The 18,912-nt window shown below is 37.1% G+C and overlaps 1 protein-coding gene across 1 annotated transcript in view; it reads left to right on the top strand.

Annotated features, from left to right (window-relative positions):
• LOC140169512 (gamma-aminobutyric acid type B receptor subunit 1-like) overlaps positions 1–18,912 on the top strand; it is a 42,655-nt gene that overhangs the window by 7,337 nt on the left and 16,406 nt on the right. Inside the window, exons 2-4 of the mRNA XM_072192773.1 lie at positions 4,802–4,939; positions 10,645–10,815; positions 17,047–17,154. Coding sequence (XP_072048874.1) covers positions 4,802–4,939; positions 10,645–10,815; positions 17,047–17,154 — 417 coding nt within the window. The remainder of the gene's footprint in view (positions 1–4,801; positions 4,940–10,644; positions 10,816–17,046; positions 17,155–18,912) is intronic.

Below are 18,912 nucleotides of genomic sequence, written 5' to 3'. Positions count from 1 at the left end.
GAACATTTTAAGACCGATATTCAACTTCTAGTAACCAAAATTAATTAGTGGTAGGCCTTATTTGTCCAAAATTTCGCGCGATCCCCGCGCAATTGTTTCATGAATTGCCCACGTCTAAGATATTCTTGGGGGGGTGTAGGGGCGCCAATTTTGTTTCTTGCCCCGGGCGCTACTAACCCTAGTTACGCCACTGACTACACCCCTTGATAAATTTGTGAATATTTTTGCATTTTTCTCAAAAAATAATAACACATTGCTAACAAAAGTTATATTATAGGGGCAAGGAATCCAGTTACTACACTGGAATTTCAGTGATTCAAGACATGCGGTACCGTACGTTATTATGATGAGAAAAGAGGTACCGCTACCGCTAGAATGTACCTCATTTCTTAACATATATAATGAACCACTTGTCTTGAATTGGATTCCTTGCCCCTATAATACACATAACTTTTGTTACCAGTGTGTAGTTATTTTTTGAGAAAAATGCAAAATTAGTCACAAAATTTATCAGTGGGTGTAGTACCACCTTAAATCACATCACAAAGTAATGAGAATGGTGGTCTTGGTTAACATGTTTATCATTTACAATATTCTTAATCGGGTAAAGTATTCTTAAAAACATCAACAAAATGTCCTTACGATGATATAATGCCAACATCTGAAATAGTTTGCTTTCCAGATAATGTTGTTGATTTTTTTAAATTCAAGTTTTAAAATATAAGCTGCGGTGTACCCCAAGTGTACATTCTTGGTCCCATATTATTTACATTATATATAAATGATAGTAAATGCATCAAGGATATTACAATTTATTCTCTCTGCTGATTACACATTATAAATAAACTAAAACCTTAACAGCTCGACAAAGGTGGTTTTATGAGCTGGAAGTTTATGTTCTACTACTATTCCAAAAGGCAGCATTCTCCATACTTTAATTCCTGAAAAAATGTAAAAAATAAAACAATACCTCATTCAGCATCTTATTTCCCTAAAGAAATCGACTCGTTTTCAGCCAGTGACTGTATACCGTTGTTTTATGCTAATACTGTGACGTATATCAAGTGTGCGATATCCTTTTTACATTGTGTTGCTTGAAAGACAAAAGGTACAATGTTTATGTGATCATAGAGAAATGCGTTGAAAATAATCCATGGGTCACAAGACAACTTTCATTACTTACTGACCGCCCTCGTATATGTGAGTGGACACTACGAATGAGCCGTAAACTCGGCAAATTGTATTCTGAGTTACAGTGTAAAATGTGCATGAAGGTCGTATTCATATGTATCTCAATTCGGTGCGACAAGTATCTGATCAAACACTGTTTAAACCAATCAATAATCCTATTGCTGAAGAGGATAATAAGCTTCTCTACCTATTTCTATAGACTCCTTAGTAGTTCTTGTCTTTGTTTGCTCTGGCTAAATCCTGTTTAAGTGGTGGATAACAAAGCGTTGTATTTTGTCTAGGTATGTATTACCAATAATTTACAATGAGAGGACATTCATAAACCTCGTTGACTTGGGGATGATTTGAAATAACCGCCAATTATGACTGTTTGATATTTATTACCAGAAATGTGGATAAAGAGACACACGTAGAACCGACAAACAAACCATAACCCCGCTTCTGGAAAATATATACCATTTTAAAGCTTATGATATATATTTTCTAAACACGAAATAAAACAAAAAAAAATTACCGGGGCCCACTTTACGGCTGATTCTTGGTGTCCAGTCACATATTTTGAATAATTTTGAAAATCCAAATGCTATTCAAAGCCGACAAAGTGGTGGAAGGGTCAATCATGAGACTTGATTAAGAAAATTAATTCCTAAATTAATAGAAGTAATAACAACGTACTATTGTGTTCAGATCTTCATAATGTGGACTTGCTAACTTTAAATGTAATCAATTAACTGTGGCAGTGTTGTTGTTGAGTACATGGTGCAGATAAACTAATGAAATTATTGAACATTTGACGTTGAATATTAAAAAAGTTGTCAATGAATGCCGTGATTTTGTTGTCATTATATTATAAATATATTCATTATGTCAACTCATCAAATAAACTATTATTTTGTTATTTTACCAATAAATGTAACAATTACGGTAACTATCGTGCTTTGTGACTAAATAAAATGCGTCATGATCAAGGGAAAGTGAGTCTAAAGTCGCTATATTGATTTGAGTTATTGGCAAAAGAAGTGCGCAAAATCTTCTGTTTCTTATTGATTTCAGCAGTTAATATATTGCCTCTACCTTGGTAATGAAAAGTTCAATCCATGTAGTTTTTACCCAAACGTAGCATATGTTTGAAGGATAAGTATTGCTGTAAATATTGATGTAACCAAATTCAATATATTCGACAAGCAGGTTTGTACCGGCCAATAGACAAAATCCGGTAGAAATCTATTTTGACAGTTTTTGCCTTGTTAAACGGCAACAACTGGCAGAAACATTAGGCCTATATAGTCAGTAAAATATTCAAAACATAACACGGAACGATCATAAACAGTAACACACAATGAATCATTCGAAATATTTCTCTGTCTTATATTATCCTTAAAATGAAAACGTTTTGAATTTGATGACACACTTCAGTAAGTGAACAATGTAAAGCTATGCTTTTGATTTCTTAATATGGTACTTATAATTGCAGAGTCTGGCCTTATTACGCTTAGGAAATGATTTATATATAATTTTTATTAATATGTTTTGAGATGAAAGAAAGTGAAACCCGCAAACCGTACCCTAATCAGTTGTATTTTTTTCATAAAATGCTGGAGTAATAGCCCATGAGGAGTGGCACAGGTCAAGAACGTATATAGGCACATAAAATATAACCACATGGGCCAATCAGTAGTTCACATCAGCTTAGAGTGGGGGTTGCTGGCCCCTCACCCCAGATACACAGCTAAGCGGTGCGGCGGGGTGTGCGCTATACATGACCTAAACTGAAAGTATCCTGAGATTTAGAACAGTTCGGGCCTCCAGATGGCAGACGATACCTCTCGGTCAAGGATAGGGTGGTAAGTGCTTTAGGTTACACCCCACAGTGTCATCGCCCGATATCTTCATGGCCACGCATGGCCATTTTGTTCCGACCTGTTTAATAGTTTTGAGACGAATAATGGCCCGAGGGACATCCGACTAAGGCTATTGACAATAGCCTGGTGACTGACCTCTGTAGATGTCAGTGAGCATGGTATACGTCATCTGTTTTAGACTGCCTACACCAGTGGCCTACGCTGCGCTATAGTACCGTCATGTATCTTCCGTGACCCGAGTGTTTGTTCGGCACATATAAATCAGAATTTTTGTCATTTTTTGAGTCCAAAACGCACGGTTCTTTGTATTTCTCAATACGCAAACGACTATCATATTCTTTCAACACATATATTCAAGTACAAGCCTTGAAATTGGCTTCTTTAGAATCAAAAGATTACGGAGATATTCATCATTTTCTACCCCGGTATCCAAAGATTTATCGTCTGAATATCAAATCGTGCATAGCAATTACACGTGTATTGATCCCGGGTATTGATTTAGTTTCCTTACCTATAGACCACTTGACATCACTGTTTATCAACAAAGGCAAGGGACTCGTTTATCGATATGCTTGAACGAGCCGCTACACTGTTCAATGGCTTTCTTGTACTATATGAAATGTGGCGGGCGATTTAAAATGCACGTGCCCTTAGCACTACGATGCGTACGCACACTGCAGGGCAAAGAACAATGGAAATTGCCATAATGCGCGCGCATACTGCCGGGCAATGACGTTACATGCCAATAAATATATCCCAGGCGTCGTCCTTGTGCACATGATGCAGTCATGTCTACAGTAGAATTCATCTCGACCTTTGCAGGACTTAACCCCATTAAAAGCTATTAAACCAAGATAACACTCATTGAAACAGCTCAACTGATTAAATCGGATCTTCTCTGGTTGTGCACAAGTGACTGTTTTCATGTGCGATATCGCAATAAAGCTGGTATTCATAGCTTCAGTTGGGTAACCGATTATAAAGGAAACGAAAGGAAACAATGTTATGTGTGGCTTTGTTCACGAAATCAGACAATGGCGTGCTTTTTGTAAACCAGCATTCTTGAAAATGAGCAACATAATGATTTTTGACTTAACACGGTTTGGAAATAATTTCTTCATATTTTTGGTGTTATCTGTCGTTTACATGTCCTTCCTAAAACACAAAAGTACGACCCTCTCCAAACACCTAAATTAGCTAAAAATTTAGGACATGTTACAAAACTATATTGTCTAGAATTTTAGAAGAGTACTTTTAATATTGGCCGGTTATTTTTCACACAGCGACGTTAACTAGGCAATGTACTATTACCTATAACATTAACTAAAACACCAAAGTACGAATATTTCCAAACATCTAAATTAGCTAAAAATTTAGGACATGTTAAAAACTATATTTTCTAGAACTTTAGAAGAGTACTTTTAATATTGGCCGGTTATTTTTCACACAGCGACGTTAACTAGTCATATCCCCATACTTAACGTAGGGCTATTTGTAAAGGTCACGCGTCAATGGGAAAGAGCACTGTGTATTGTGTATAGGAAAACGGACAGTAACTGCAGTATGACCCCTCACTACCCTCACATATCGTACATAGGTATTATAAATTGACCATGCAAAACAATTGACCATGCAAAAAACAATGCTGCAACATACAGGATTACAAATTAGAGGGGCAAACTAAAATGGGAGGCAGTTAAAATTATGGTTGTTTTATTTGTTATTTTTGCTCATATTTTGTTTTACAGTGTCTACCTGGTGTTGGTATGAAAGGTCTCTTCGAACTTCTCAGCGAACCTCCAATCAAACCTGTACTATTGGGTGCTTCGTGTTCCGTTGTCAGTCAGCCTGTTGCTGAGACTGCTCAACATTGGAACCTCGTACAGGTGAGTATTATAACTGACTGCAATAGTTATTCTACATGTAGGCTATATGTATGCTATTAGGGTATTGCGCTTGCATAGCGCTGTATCCCTAAAACGAATGATGCTAAATTGAAAAGTTGTGTCTTAGCCACCATGTAGCGATCGGCAGCTTTATGTGATTTCTTTTATGTCTGAACTATGCAAGGCATTAAGCTGCTATCGGTATGATAGCGCTGATGGGTTGGCGCCAAGATAGTTGTTAACCTCCCGTTGATCAGGTAGAGCATTCCAAAGGTATGAGGATGGAAGGAATGACCTCTGGTGGATGACCAGGTTGGATCTTGAGATTTTGACAGCTTGGTCGTGGGATCTGACAGAGCGCCGCAGACGAGGATCAATAATCATACGATCTGGTAACAGATGTTGAAGGAGTTCTGGAGCTTCGCCATAGAAAATCCGATGAAATAGAGTGATAGCTCCCACTGCTCTTCTATGTCTCAGGTGCTGTATTTGATGGTTCTTTCCATCTGCTTCTGAGATGCCAATGATGCGTACCGCTCTTCTCTATATAGCATCAAGTTTAGACAGAGAAGTGGGTGGAGCACCCATCCATGCAGAGCATGCATATTCCATCTTGGATCGAATCATAGTCTTGTATATCGTTGCTCTCTGAGAAGGAACAAGGTAGGGGGCCGCACGACGATGGAGACAAAGACGTTGGCTGGCTGTTCTTGCCATCTTGTCCACTACAGGGGTCCATGACATGTCTTTGTTTACAGTAAGACCGAGCAGGTCAACACTGTCTGCCTCTTCTAAAGTTGTCATGATGCAGTCTTGTCTACAGTAGAATTCATCTCGACCTTTGCAGGACTTAACCCCATTAAAAGCTATTAAACCAAGATAACACTCATTGAAACAGCTCAACTGATTAAATCGGATCTTCTCTGGCTGTGCACATGTGACTGTTTTCATGTGCGATATCGCAATAAAGTTTGTATTATAGCTTCAGTTGGGTAACCGATTATAAAGGAAACGAAAGGAAACAATGGTATGTGTACTATTGTTCACGAAATGAGACAATGGCGTGCTTTTTGTAAACCAGCATTCTTGAAAATGAGCAACATAATGATTGTTGACTTAACACGGTTTGGAAATAATTTCTTCATATTTTTGGTGTTATCTGTCGTTTACATATCCTCCCTAAAACACAAAAGTACGACCCTCTCCAAACACCTAAATTAGCTAAAAATTTAGGACATGTTACAAAACTATATTGTCTAGAATTTTAGAAGAGTACTTTTAATATTGGCCGGTTATTTTTCACACAGCGACGTTAACTAGGCAATGTACTATTACCTATAACATTAACTAAAACACCAAAGTACGAATATTTCCAAACATCTAAATTAGCTAAAAATTTAGGACATGTTAAAAACTATATTTTCTAGAACTTTAGAAGAGTACTTTTAATATTGGCCGGTTATTTTTCACACAGCGACGTTAACTAGTCATATCCCCATACTTTTAACGTAGGGCTATTTGTAGAGGTCACGCGTCAATGGGAAAGAGCATTGTGTATTGTGTATAGGAAAACGGACAGTAACTGCAGTATGTTCCGAATAGGGCGAATAGCATACATATAGGCCTACATGTAGAGTTATTGTAAAGCGTATTGTTAATATTATTATAAATCGATAACTATATTCTTTATCAAGTGTATCAACAATTGGAGCATTTTATCTCTTTTGGCCGCTGTGGCTCTTCAAAATTAACATTATAACTCGAATATACATTTTCAGAGTAATATTTTGGTATGGGTTTTAAGTTAATATAGGGGTCAAAATTCAAAACTGCGCAAATTTTGACCCCTGTATAAACTTTGACCTTGGAAATCTTGAATTGCCCAGGGGTGACAATTCTGCACACACCACATAATCTAATTTTGTACCACCTATAGAATAATAATCAGCGAAGAAAAACATTGTAACTGGCAAAACCATCTAACCCAATAAAACAACAGTTTGCATCCAGACCACAGACTAAAAGGAATAAACTGCAATGACCTTTTAACAATGTTACATACGCTAGGATCCACAACATACCACAGTTATTTAACTCATACTTTGCAACTTGAGGTCAAATTTTGCACTATATTTGTTTAATTGAGGTTATTCAACTATGCCATTGGGATGAGTCCATTGTGGTTCACAGTGATAGGAGTGACGAGGTTATATCTCTTTTTAATCAAAATGAAGCTAAAAGAAGAGAAACGTTATAACAAATTTTATCATTCCAAGGCCAGAAGAGAGTGGTGGTCGCAGCATCAAACCTTAATAATAAGAATTGTGATTGCTTTCTATTATCACCTGGATTGTCACCAATGAGACAATTAAAAAACTACACCAGGCACAAAAAGAAACTCGTCAGTTATATTCATCCTTGCTGCTCAATAACTTGATAATTTTGGATTATTCTGAAATGTACATTTTGTTAATTGGACTTTTCTTTCTCATTTGACACCCTGTTCGTGAACATTGAGCAAGAATTGACCAAGATATGCGCCTCCAAACTCTCAAACCCCAAAATTAAAAGTTGCAATTTTAACGGTTCAATTGTGCCTGTTACACTGTGTGCTTTATTGATTGGCCAGTGGTGCTTGACTGCTTGTGTGCAATACAACGATGCGTTCCCATTGAAAATCGTTGAAAATGCAACTTTTGATTTTGGGGTTTGAGGCTTTGGAGGCGCATATCTTGGTCAATTCTTGTTCGTTTTTCACAAACAGGGTGTCAAATGAGAAAGCAAAGTCCAATTAACAAAATGTGATCCACAGCCTCATCCCCCACTTTTCTCAAAAAAGTTGAGATTTTTATATCACTGGAAACCTCTGGCTACATAATGTTTATGTACAAAATATTTCTTGCAGATTAATTCGTTTAGCAAAGATATTGTGAAATTTGAATTTCGTTCTGGTGCACCAGAACGAAATTACAACGCATTGTCTATGGAGCAGTGTATGTAATACACATAATCATGCATTACTCGCGAACGCAAAATCGGAATCAACTGAAATTTTGGGAATAGGTTTTTTTCGTGGATATCTAATGAAAAATGACACAAATAGAGGATGCTAGGATCACGAAATACTCCTTTAATAAGATTGAGTATCTAGTCTAGAATCTACAAGACTCCTATTGTGGCCACCTGCACAGGTACACTGTCGACAAGGTACCTGACTGGTGCACACAAAGTACCTTTTTGTACCTTTTTGTATAGGGCACGGTGGCTCAGTGGTTACGGCCTTGGACTCATAATCTGAGAGCTTACTTGATGTGCATGGGTTCGAGTCCCCGTCCCACCACCGTGTTGCGCCCTTGAGCAAGGCGCTTTGCCTCGCTTGCCTCACCCCACCCAGGTGCTATGGGAAGTTGTTAGGGGTTGTAAAAGTCGTTGTACTGATGAACCCTGCGCCAATTGTAGGCTGCAAACGTGGTTCCGACATATTCTAATGACGGCGGAATAAATGTAAAGCGCTTTGAGGCTGTTTACGGCATAAAGCGCTATATAAATATCTACATTTTTTACCTACACCACGCCAATGCTGCTACTGCACAGGACCCACCAGCAGTGGTACTGTACTGAAACTACAGTGATACTCCACTGGTACTGCACAGTACCAGCAGGCGGCCCCAACTTAAGGGACATGAACCCCAGATAAGGCGAAAATGACACACTTATGCTTCTGCTCTCATTCAAAAATCACATTTACGCTCTACCAAATAGGGGCCATCTTGGATTTCTGGGCAAAAATTATGTTATAACGTCAAATTAATGTCAGATTCGGATTTCTTGGGGTCGACTTACCGGTACCGGAAAAAGTGTCTTTGTACACGATTTTAGGTAATCTGGTTCAAAACTCATTTTTTTTTTTCAAGATGGCGCCGGTGCCCACCATCTTGGATTTCTGGGTAAATATGAGTTCGTAATGTCAAAGTAATGTCAAATTTAAAATCCTTGTGGTCGACTTATCCAAAAAAGTGTCTTTGTACACGATTTTAGGTCTTTTCAAATTTTTCAAGATGGTGCCGGCCACCATCTTGGATTTCTGGGTGAAAATGATGCCGTAATGTCAGAATCGGAATCCTTGTACTCGACATATCCGAAAAAAGTGTCTTTGTGCATGATTATAGGTGCTCTGGTTCAAAACTTAAATTTTCAAAATGGTGGCGGCGGCCATTTTGGATTTTGGCCTCTAGCGAAAAATGCCGGGATTTTCGTGAGGGACATGGTGGCTATTTTTTCTCTAAATGGTCCATAGAAGTCGAATCAACCGTCAAACCTTACTAGCCAGAGAGTGGTCACCAAATTGAACTTTTTCGCCTAACTAGTTACAGCTTGTACAGAAATAGCAAACAATGAATGACAAAAGGTGGAAATCACCCTATAGATTTTCTCAAACATATATTTTTCATATAAAATCCACTCTGATTTGACAAATATTATTTAAAGCGCACATTACATAAATCCAAAAAGACTCTAAATTGTTATTGTCCGCTTTGTTGAAAAAACAGGAAGAAAAAAGGTCATTTTCAGATAAGAACATAAATTATACGATACACAAATATCAACTTGATATTACCCTCTTAGTCAACATCGCAGACTCATCACTGAATCATAATTTTATTGCGTAGGGCCTATTCATTCATATTCTTGAATTCAATGTTGGACTGATAAATTTCAAGTCAGGCCGGTGAATTTTGGCTGTTACCGGCCCGACTGGCCCGACTGGTAAGTATCCAAAACGTTAAGGTACAGCCCTGCCTATCACGGGTGATATATACGAGATTGCCTATCCGGCGTTTGTTGGAACCGCCGAGCTAAACAATATTTCAACACTTTAGTAAGGTAGCCTCTCTGCGATATTTTTCATATTAGCCATTAACATGCACAAACTGAGAAATGCCATGGGTCAGTACATGCCATATACGTTATTTGTTTAGGAACTTCTGGTAAGATTTTTGGAGCAAATAAATGTAGTTTCAATATTTGTCTTTAAAGAGAAATGGCAGAAAAAAATCACTGTTGGACATGTGTTATATACATACATTTACAATAATTGTCCGTATCAGCGGGTTTCAAGATTTACTGCTACACTTTGATTTGATCCCCCATGGAACGGGTTTCTGTTTAGTGTGTGAGCTCGGAGGGTTGGGAGGTACCACTTGGGGGAGAGGGGCAAAGCTGCGCTTTTACCAAAGGTAGTTGACGTCATGCTAAACAAAAATGCATGATAACAATTGATTCGGAATAGCTTTTGGCGGGAAAAGGTCTAAATAACTAGAGGAATACTTTGGAATGGTTTTAGCTTTCGTTCCATATTAAAAAAATCTGATTGGATGAAGGGAATTCTTGAGGTTTTGACAAAAAACAATCACAGAGCCTATTTTCCAGCTAGAAGCTCACACAGCACTTATGATGCTATGCACTCAACCGTGTAGTATAATCAAATACTGTGTAGAGACAATTCACTGTTTGTTTGGAAGATCTTGGGCGAAATTGTGTGCTCAGGTGTATCGAGGTGGAAACTGTGCATTGATGATTTATAAGAGAATCGTTTTTGTAGCCAAACCTTTCCATATTATGACTCTTTTACGCTTTTCATTTATCAGACGTCATATATCAAGATCGCTTCATTAATTTACCTCTCTTCTCCTCTCATCTATCAGATGTCTTTCAGTTCTGCCTCAGACGTCCTGTCAGTTCGAGATCGATTCAAGTATTTCTTTCGTACCTGCCCTGCCCAATCTGCTATGAATCAACCACGGATAAGATTCCTACAAGAATATGGATGGAACAGGGTGGCTGTGATCATCGAAAGTAATGAATATTTTGCAAGTGTAAGTACTATAATAATAACTCAGCATTCTTACCCTAACACGAACTCTAACCCTAATGCCTTTTTTATTTGATTTGTCCGGGTTTTGACAATCCTGGATAACCCAAGAAAGCCTCTATTGAAGCTTATTTCCGCTGGGGTCCATTTGAACACCGGGACGGGCTGGGAACAGTCAGGGATAAGGGCGCACACCACTAAATAATCTTCCCATTGAAACACGTGTAAAAACACCGGTTTTCTTTGCTCATTTTGAGGCCTTTTGGGCTCGTTTTAAAATATTTTATGATGACCAGTCGATTGCAAATCGATGAAAGTTTAACATATGTTTCAATGTATGGGGTTCTTCCATCTCGTTTTCCCGCTAGGAGGCCGCGAACAGCGCCCTCACTGTTTTGACATGCTCTCAAGACTGCAAACCCGATTCTGCCATTTTTTAATTCGCGGACCTATTTTCTCTATAATTATAAAAATGCGACTTTTTTGGCGACTCAAATTTATGTATAGGCTTTACACTTTAATTTAAGCTATAATTCGCCACTCTTTCTGATTAATAAGTCTAAAGACCAGCCCAAAATACCTCAAAAGTTTCTGTTTTTACCGGAACTCATTAGGGTTACACAAATGGCGCATTGATTTAGTGGTGTGCCCCCTTCAAGGAAAAATGATGTTCATAAAATCGAATTTTGTTATATTTTTCTTGAAATATAAAATGTTTTGAGTAAAACACTCAAGGTTTGAGTGCTCTGTGACATCCACATCAAGAGAAATGTCCTATCAAAGATGCATGGTGCATTCCAAAAATGTGCACATTTTCAACATTTTGACCATTTGTGCTTATTTCCCTAGATTTGCATTAAATACCAATTCTCAACATATAGTTTTTGACCGTTTATCTGCTAAAAACGCTTTAAAATGAAAAGAAATTAGGTTTCATAATGGCAAAGGTCTATATATTAATGATTTTACAACAATCCCCCACCCCCCCTTATAAAATAATTAAGATTTGAGAGGTTTAAAGACTTGTGCCGATTTGTCACCTTAAGACAATTTTGCTTCAAATCTGAGAAATCTTAGTTTTCTCACAATTTTGACAGTTTCTTTAACTTTGAAGGCCTCTGAGAGAATAAACTTAGCGCGACTTGCATCTAAAACGCATTAAATATATTCACTAACATAAAAACTATCTATTAAAATTAAAAAACCGCAACTTAATCGACAGAAAACTTCAATTTTGGCTAAATCTCTCAGGAGCACGATTTTACGCCTAGGCCCTTCGAAGGGCGCACACCACTAAATAATCTTCCCATTGAAACACGTGTAAAACACCGGTTTTCTTTGCTCATTTTGAGGCCTTTTGGGCTCGTTTTAAAATATTTTATGATGACCAGTCGATTGCAAATCGATGAAAGTTTAACATATGTTTCAATGTATGGGGTTCTTCCATCTCGTTTTCCCGCTAGGAGGCCGCGAACAGCGCCCTCACTGTTTTTGACATGCTCTCAAGACTGCAAACCCGATTCTGCCATTTTTTAATTCGCGGACCTATTTTCTCTATAATTATAAAAATGCGACTTTTTTGGCGACTCAAATTTATGTATAGGCTTTACACTTTAATTTAAGCTATAATTCGCCACTCTTTCTGATTAATAAGTCTAAAGACCAGCCCAAAATACCTCAAAAAGTTTCTGTTTTTTACCGGAACTCATTAGGGTTACACAAATGGCGCATTGATTTAGTGGTGTGCCCCCATAACACCCTACTCTTTTCGAAACTGGCTGCGAGAAATATGTACAGGTATGACTCATTGTACACGGGATCGACGGCTTTTAAGAAGTCCCCAGGAAGGACAACTTGCACTGAAGTGAAAAAAATCAGACATGGATAAGAAGTCCATCGCTATAACCGCGCAACGGGCCACTGTGATAAATCAGCTGAGGATTTAGTAATATGAATATATGCTGTGGTTCGGAAAGAATAAATGATTTGGGGAAAACTTGATTTTTTGGCCAATTGTTTCAGAATCTGTATGTAGTGTATCTAAGAAAATGCTAGGGTTTGAAAGTGAATCTGAAAAAGTAGTGTGAAAGTGATTCGCGGCTAGGGATGTAGCCGTCTAGAATAATTCTGAAGCAAGAATGTTTGTTTATTATCAAAACAATGATTGACTGTAGGATTGGTGTCACTTTTTGAGTTAATGAGTTGTTAAAAAATTGCACTTTACAGATTTAGCATGGTTTTAGATATATTTTCTACCCAGCGAAAAATATCATAGAATAATAGAACTCAAGTGTTTTACTGTTTTGTGTAAATATAGTCTCGCGGGAGCACCTGTTTATGTCTTTTTTTTAAAACTTGATGGTCACGGCTACCGCGTGAGTCTAATTGTAACCAGCGAATAATATCATAGAACAATAAAATCCAAGTGTTTCACTATTTCGTGTAAATATAGTCTCACGGGAGCATCTGTTTATTCTTCTTTATCAGTCGTTTTTTAAAAACTTTTTTAACTTGCTGGTCACGTCTACCACGTGACTCTAATACAATCACTTCGTCAATATAAAAAAGCCCGAAAGACGTGATATAATTTATATACCATGTATACAAAACAAGCTGAACTAAGGCCGTATGTAGACTCCGAGTATTAGACGTATAATACTTGATGTAACATATCTACGTTATTTAAGAGGGTAATACACCCCTGTGGTAAATTTGTGACTATTTTTGCATTTTTCTCAAAACTTAATAACACACTGGTAAAAAAAGTTATGTATATTATTGGGGCAAGGAATCCAATTACCTCACTGAAATTTCATTAAAAAAATAGTCACACATTTATTGAGGGGTGTAGTACCCCCTTAATCTAGTCCCATTCTATTTCCAGTAATGTTTAAGTTCTAACGAATGCTTGATGACGTAATCGAAAATATGTTACGTATAATGTCTGGTAGAAATATATTATCGATTTTACGTCATCAAACATTCGTTAGAACTTAACATTACTGGAAGTAGAATGGCAATAGATTACATAACGTAGATATGTTACATCAAATATTTTACGTCTAATAAAAAGTCTGCATCCGGCCTTAGAAGTTTTGATATCATACCATTGAATTTTGTTGTTTTTATCCAGAGTTACTATATTTTAATCATCACAGTCAATGCCATTTCAGTGCACTTCTTTGTCCATAGATTGTATTTTGGAAAAGAATATTGGAAAATTGCAAAGGCCATTTTAATTCAATAGTACGTCAAATATTTCCCGCTTTTTGCACGTTATACAATTTCTTTTCTGCTGCTTTATTTATTTTTTTCAAATCCACCATACATAAATCTCACGTCTGACGTCACCAGGAGGTCAAAATAGCCTATATCGTAAATCGCAGTAAACTTTTTGATCTTTACCACAACGAAACCTCTTTGAGAGATGAAAAGGTACTTTATTCTTGTCAAAAAGCTCGAAACAGCAAAGTAAGAAAGTAAGAAATGTAATAAAACAAAAAGCCATAAATAACCAAGAAAAAAATAAGTAATTACACGTATAGCAAAAGAAGTCCCTTCCCACATCCATTTTACCCGTAAATTAATGATACCTAACAAAATCCATAGCCTATAAGCCCACCGGTAAAGCCCATTCCAAATAAAGTAAGTTTATAAAGTTATTTTCGAGGAATGTTTGATATTCATGTATGGTATGTGTACTCCTTTTTTATCTTTGAAGTAGCCAAACTCCTCCGTGGACAGATTGAAAAACGGATACATTTCTTAAAAAGAGCATATCTTGAAAAGCTGTGAGCCGATTTATTTTTTGTTTCGGTTTATTAAAGCTGGCGATTAACGGTTTCTTTACAAACCAAAATATATTTGGTTAACTTTTCTAAAATAGCAAAAAATGAGGGTGCAATGAGGGTTCTGTTTTTTTAACCCTGTATATCTCAGCCTTCCCAGGTAAAAACGCTGTGCCTTCTTTAGGCCTACTATCACTTACACCTATGGAAGACATGACCTTAATCTTCCACACATTGAGTGTAAATTTCAAATGGAGTCACCCATTCAGGTATTAAACCCCCTTTTGCAATTCACACCCCCTGTGGGAAATGAAGGTAATGTCTTCTATAGGAGGTGTATGGATTTCAATGGGAATATCCCAATTTGGAATAGGTTGATTCAAGATTATAGGTGTTTCTTCATCATTCTCCAATACACAAATAAGTGTTAGGGTTACCGTCAGTGGCGTAGCCAGTGGGAGGGTGGGGATGGGGGGGGGCAGGGGCCGGTGCCCGCCCGCTCGTCATGGTCGTCGGTTCATGTAAGGCCGTCGGTAGACGGAAGGTGTTGGTGAAAAAAAATTGGGTTAACAATAGGCTATTATTCACCCAGGGTGACAGAAAAAAATGATGAAAAATTGTGAATGAAATTGAATTTTACATAAAAATTGTGTGTTTTTATGTTGGTATCGCCTATTATCCTTTTTTGCTCTCCAGTTTTTCAAACCATGCAAAAAAATTTGGGTCAACAAATCACAACTTCCGTCGGCAAAAATATTTCCGTCGGTACATTTACAAGTTGTGCCCCCTCGGTTCAAAAATCCTGGCTACGCCACTGGTTACCGTATTGAATATTGGGCCATAAAGAATGTAGCTACTGTACTATCAGACACGTAGAATTCCATTTCCAAGCATATGAGCATCAGCTTGATTTTTTAAAAGAAAGAGACAAAATGCAGACACTCCCATAAAACATTACAATAGATTGGTCTTACAATAACACATGTTTGTACAGCTGCCTGAATCAGTAATATAGTTGCTCAAACTCCAAATAATGTTTTTATGAAAAGTGTCTGCAACAACATAAAAGAAAAACACATACATACACAAAAAAACCTCATATAGAGGAATATGCTTGTAGATGGAATTCTACGATAGTGCCTCCCAGATAATAGAGAGATTGCGATGTTCCAAACGCAGCACGTGGAACGTACGTTTACACGTACGTTTATTACGTACGTTACTACAGTGTTAAATATTGCTAGTCTCGGTTCCAAACTGGATTGTGCTCATTCGTCACAAAGGAGAACAAGTCAGCTGGAATAAAGACTATAATATTTGCTCTAATCTAATCTAGGTCGATAGAGGGCATAGTGATTGGAAAATGGACACATTTTGTGCATTTTCAACGATGTATCTATCTACGTCGATTTCGCACGTGGAATATCTTCAAAAATAGCTAAATACGTGACCTCGCTTCGATACAGGAGAGTGATTTTGAATAGATCAACGTACGTCCGATGTCTACGTTTGGAAATCGCAATCTCTCTTATAATAAATTACCCGCTATGTATTTACTTAGTGTACAGTGTACGTTGGACAGTGTACGTTGATTTGATTCAAAGAGTAGACTGATTGAAACACACCTGCAGCTATATGTCTCTCAGTAAAGTGACTGATAAGGCAGTATTTTGTTTGCGATATTACTTTTAATTCTGACCAAGCTCTTATTGTGACCGCGCGCTCAAAGATAAGCATGCTTCGACTATATTTATAGATACGTTTTTATAAATACGCACGTGACCACCTCCTATAAATTTGAATGCAAAGGCTGAACAACATGAGACTACTGTGCAGCATTATTGTCTAATTTGATCAACTTTGTGATTATATTGTAAACTTTTCCGTCGTTGAATTTTTTTTCTGTCGACAAATACTTTCAAAATGTTTTCGGTAACATATTACAAATTCGCAATCGACGCGCCCCCATGTGTAATAATTTTGCTATTCAATTAATACTTAGATTTGATGATATATATCTAAAGAGTTCCTATACTTTTCTGTATAGTGGTCAATGCATGAGGATTTGGTCACGCTTGCAGGTCTTGGTATGTCGTTCCCATGGGTCACGTGCATATTTATAAAAACGTATTTATAAATATAGTCGAAGCATATTGACGATAAGGTGCAAGAACAAGAAAATCTTCCGCCATTATTTTTCTCCAGATATTTTGTTGCTTGGAGCTGGTGGTGGGAGAGTACACAATACAACATGAGTCCACCAGCTCCCAAAACGTACCTTACATTACTAAACGTTTAAAATTTACAGGAAAAAATCTTCGTCATTACAAATCAGTCACTAGTGTCAAAACTTTGCTGCTATCATGATAATGGTTTTGATGACCGATTTTGATGATGATCATGATTGCCATTTGCCAATATTTATCTTCTTATACTTTCAATTGCAGGCCATTGACTTTTTCATAAGTGATTTAGAAGAAAGTGGAATGGAACTGTTGACATCGGAGAGTTTTCCTGCAGGCACGAAACCGACACACCAACTGGAAAATATCAAGGTATTTTAACACATAAATCAAAAGACGACAGTTGTATTCGAAAATCTATACATGGATTCTTTAGACCTGATTTTGGGGTTTTAAGAAGGTTATTAGACTCCGTAGCGTAGATGACCGCGCTGGTGATCTACCAATGAACTACCCCTCCAACTGATAGTAAGACTAGGTTCCTGTGACCAGTCATTGTCCTTAATGACATTGCACATCCCTGTTCCAGCAGTGCAAACTCTGCTCAGCTGACTCTAACCCAAGGGTCTGCTTGGTAATATGGGGCATTGACTTGGCACGCTGGTTTACGCCACTCATACCAGCTGTTCCTAGCCTGAAAGTAGGATGGAGTGCCCAATCTCTGATGATGATTTAATTAAATCTATCTCTGAGGGAAGCGAGACGGTTGGGATCCCTTAAAACCGGTTTAATCCACCAGAGTCTGGTCCTAAGTTCAGAGACCTCAGCTAATTGTTTGATGCCTACCCAAGACAAGAAGATATGCAGTTCAAGACACCTTCAAAGAGGCATTATATAATGGAGTGCTCATCTAAGGTGAAATAAGGCTCTGTTGACTGCGCTGGTGCTCTACCAATGAATTACTTCTCTCAAACATTGATTTCGGATGTGTAATATTGATAATGTTGCAAATTATCAAAAATCTCAAAAAAAGTAACTACCCCCCTTAAACAATGGCCATTATTAAAAAACGGGCTATTGCATTTACAAATCGGTAAAATGCGATGGAAGCAGAACTTATTTCTGCGCATTTTGACCCCTCATTTGATACGATAGCCCAGAAAACAATAAAACACCGGTCAGTTTAATGTAGTGAGGTCCAGATTTGAAAGTTACACTCACTAGGATCCACAACATGCTCATCTATCAGGGCACATTCCGTTAACCCCAATACAGTTACACATTCATTGAATGACCTTTGAAAAATTGGGTACAAAAACTCATACTCTGCAACTTGAGGTCAATTTTTGCACCATGATTGTTCAATTGAGGTTATTGAACTATGCCATTTGGATGAGACCATTGTGGTCCATACCCAGCAAACACAAAACGTTTTCGACATCATTCGCAAAAGGTTATAAAGGTTGTCAGAAAACGTTTAAATGTCGGGTTATATAAAGGGTATATTAAGAGTATAAAACGTTTTCATAACCTTAAAAAACATTTTTGATAATCTACTGCTCAGCAAACAAAAATGTTTTACAGAAAACGTTTAAATGTCGTGTTATATAAAGGGTATAAAAACGTTTTAATAACATTCCAAAAACATTCTTGAAAACTTGATACAAAACATTCTGAACAGAATGTTATTTTGGGGTTGAAAACATATTTTGCGAAAAATGTTTGCCCAAAATATTTTTAATAACGTTTTAAAAACGTTTTAAAGACCTTTATATAACCCGACATTTAAATGTTATTAAAATGTTTTGAAACAAATATTTTAAGAACATTTCTGTGTTTGCTGTGTTCAAATATTTTAACATAATGTTATTTAAGTATTGACACAATATTTGGCAAAAATTTTTGCAAAAATAGTTTACAATAATATTTTTTGAAAACATTTAAAAATATTGTTGTAGTGTGTTTTCATACAAAACGTTTTAAACCGTTATCATGACCTTTATATAACCCGACATTTTAATGTTATTAAAACGTTTTACGTAAACCAAAAGCCAAAATATAACTTATTTAAAACGTTTTTAAAACGTTTTTGTGTTTGCTGGGTAGTGACTTACAACAATACAAAAACAC

This window comes from Amphiura filiformis, chromosome 14 (genome assembly GCF_039555335.1).
Source record: "Amphiura filiformis chromosome 14, Afil_fr2py, whole genome shotgun sequence".
NCBI classification, from domain to species: domain Eukaryota; kingdom Metazoa; phylum Echinodermata; class Ophiuroidea; order Amphilepidida; family Amphiuridae; genus Amphiura; species Amphiura filiformis.
This window is presented reverse-complemented; position numbering and strand designations above follow the sequence as displayed.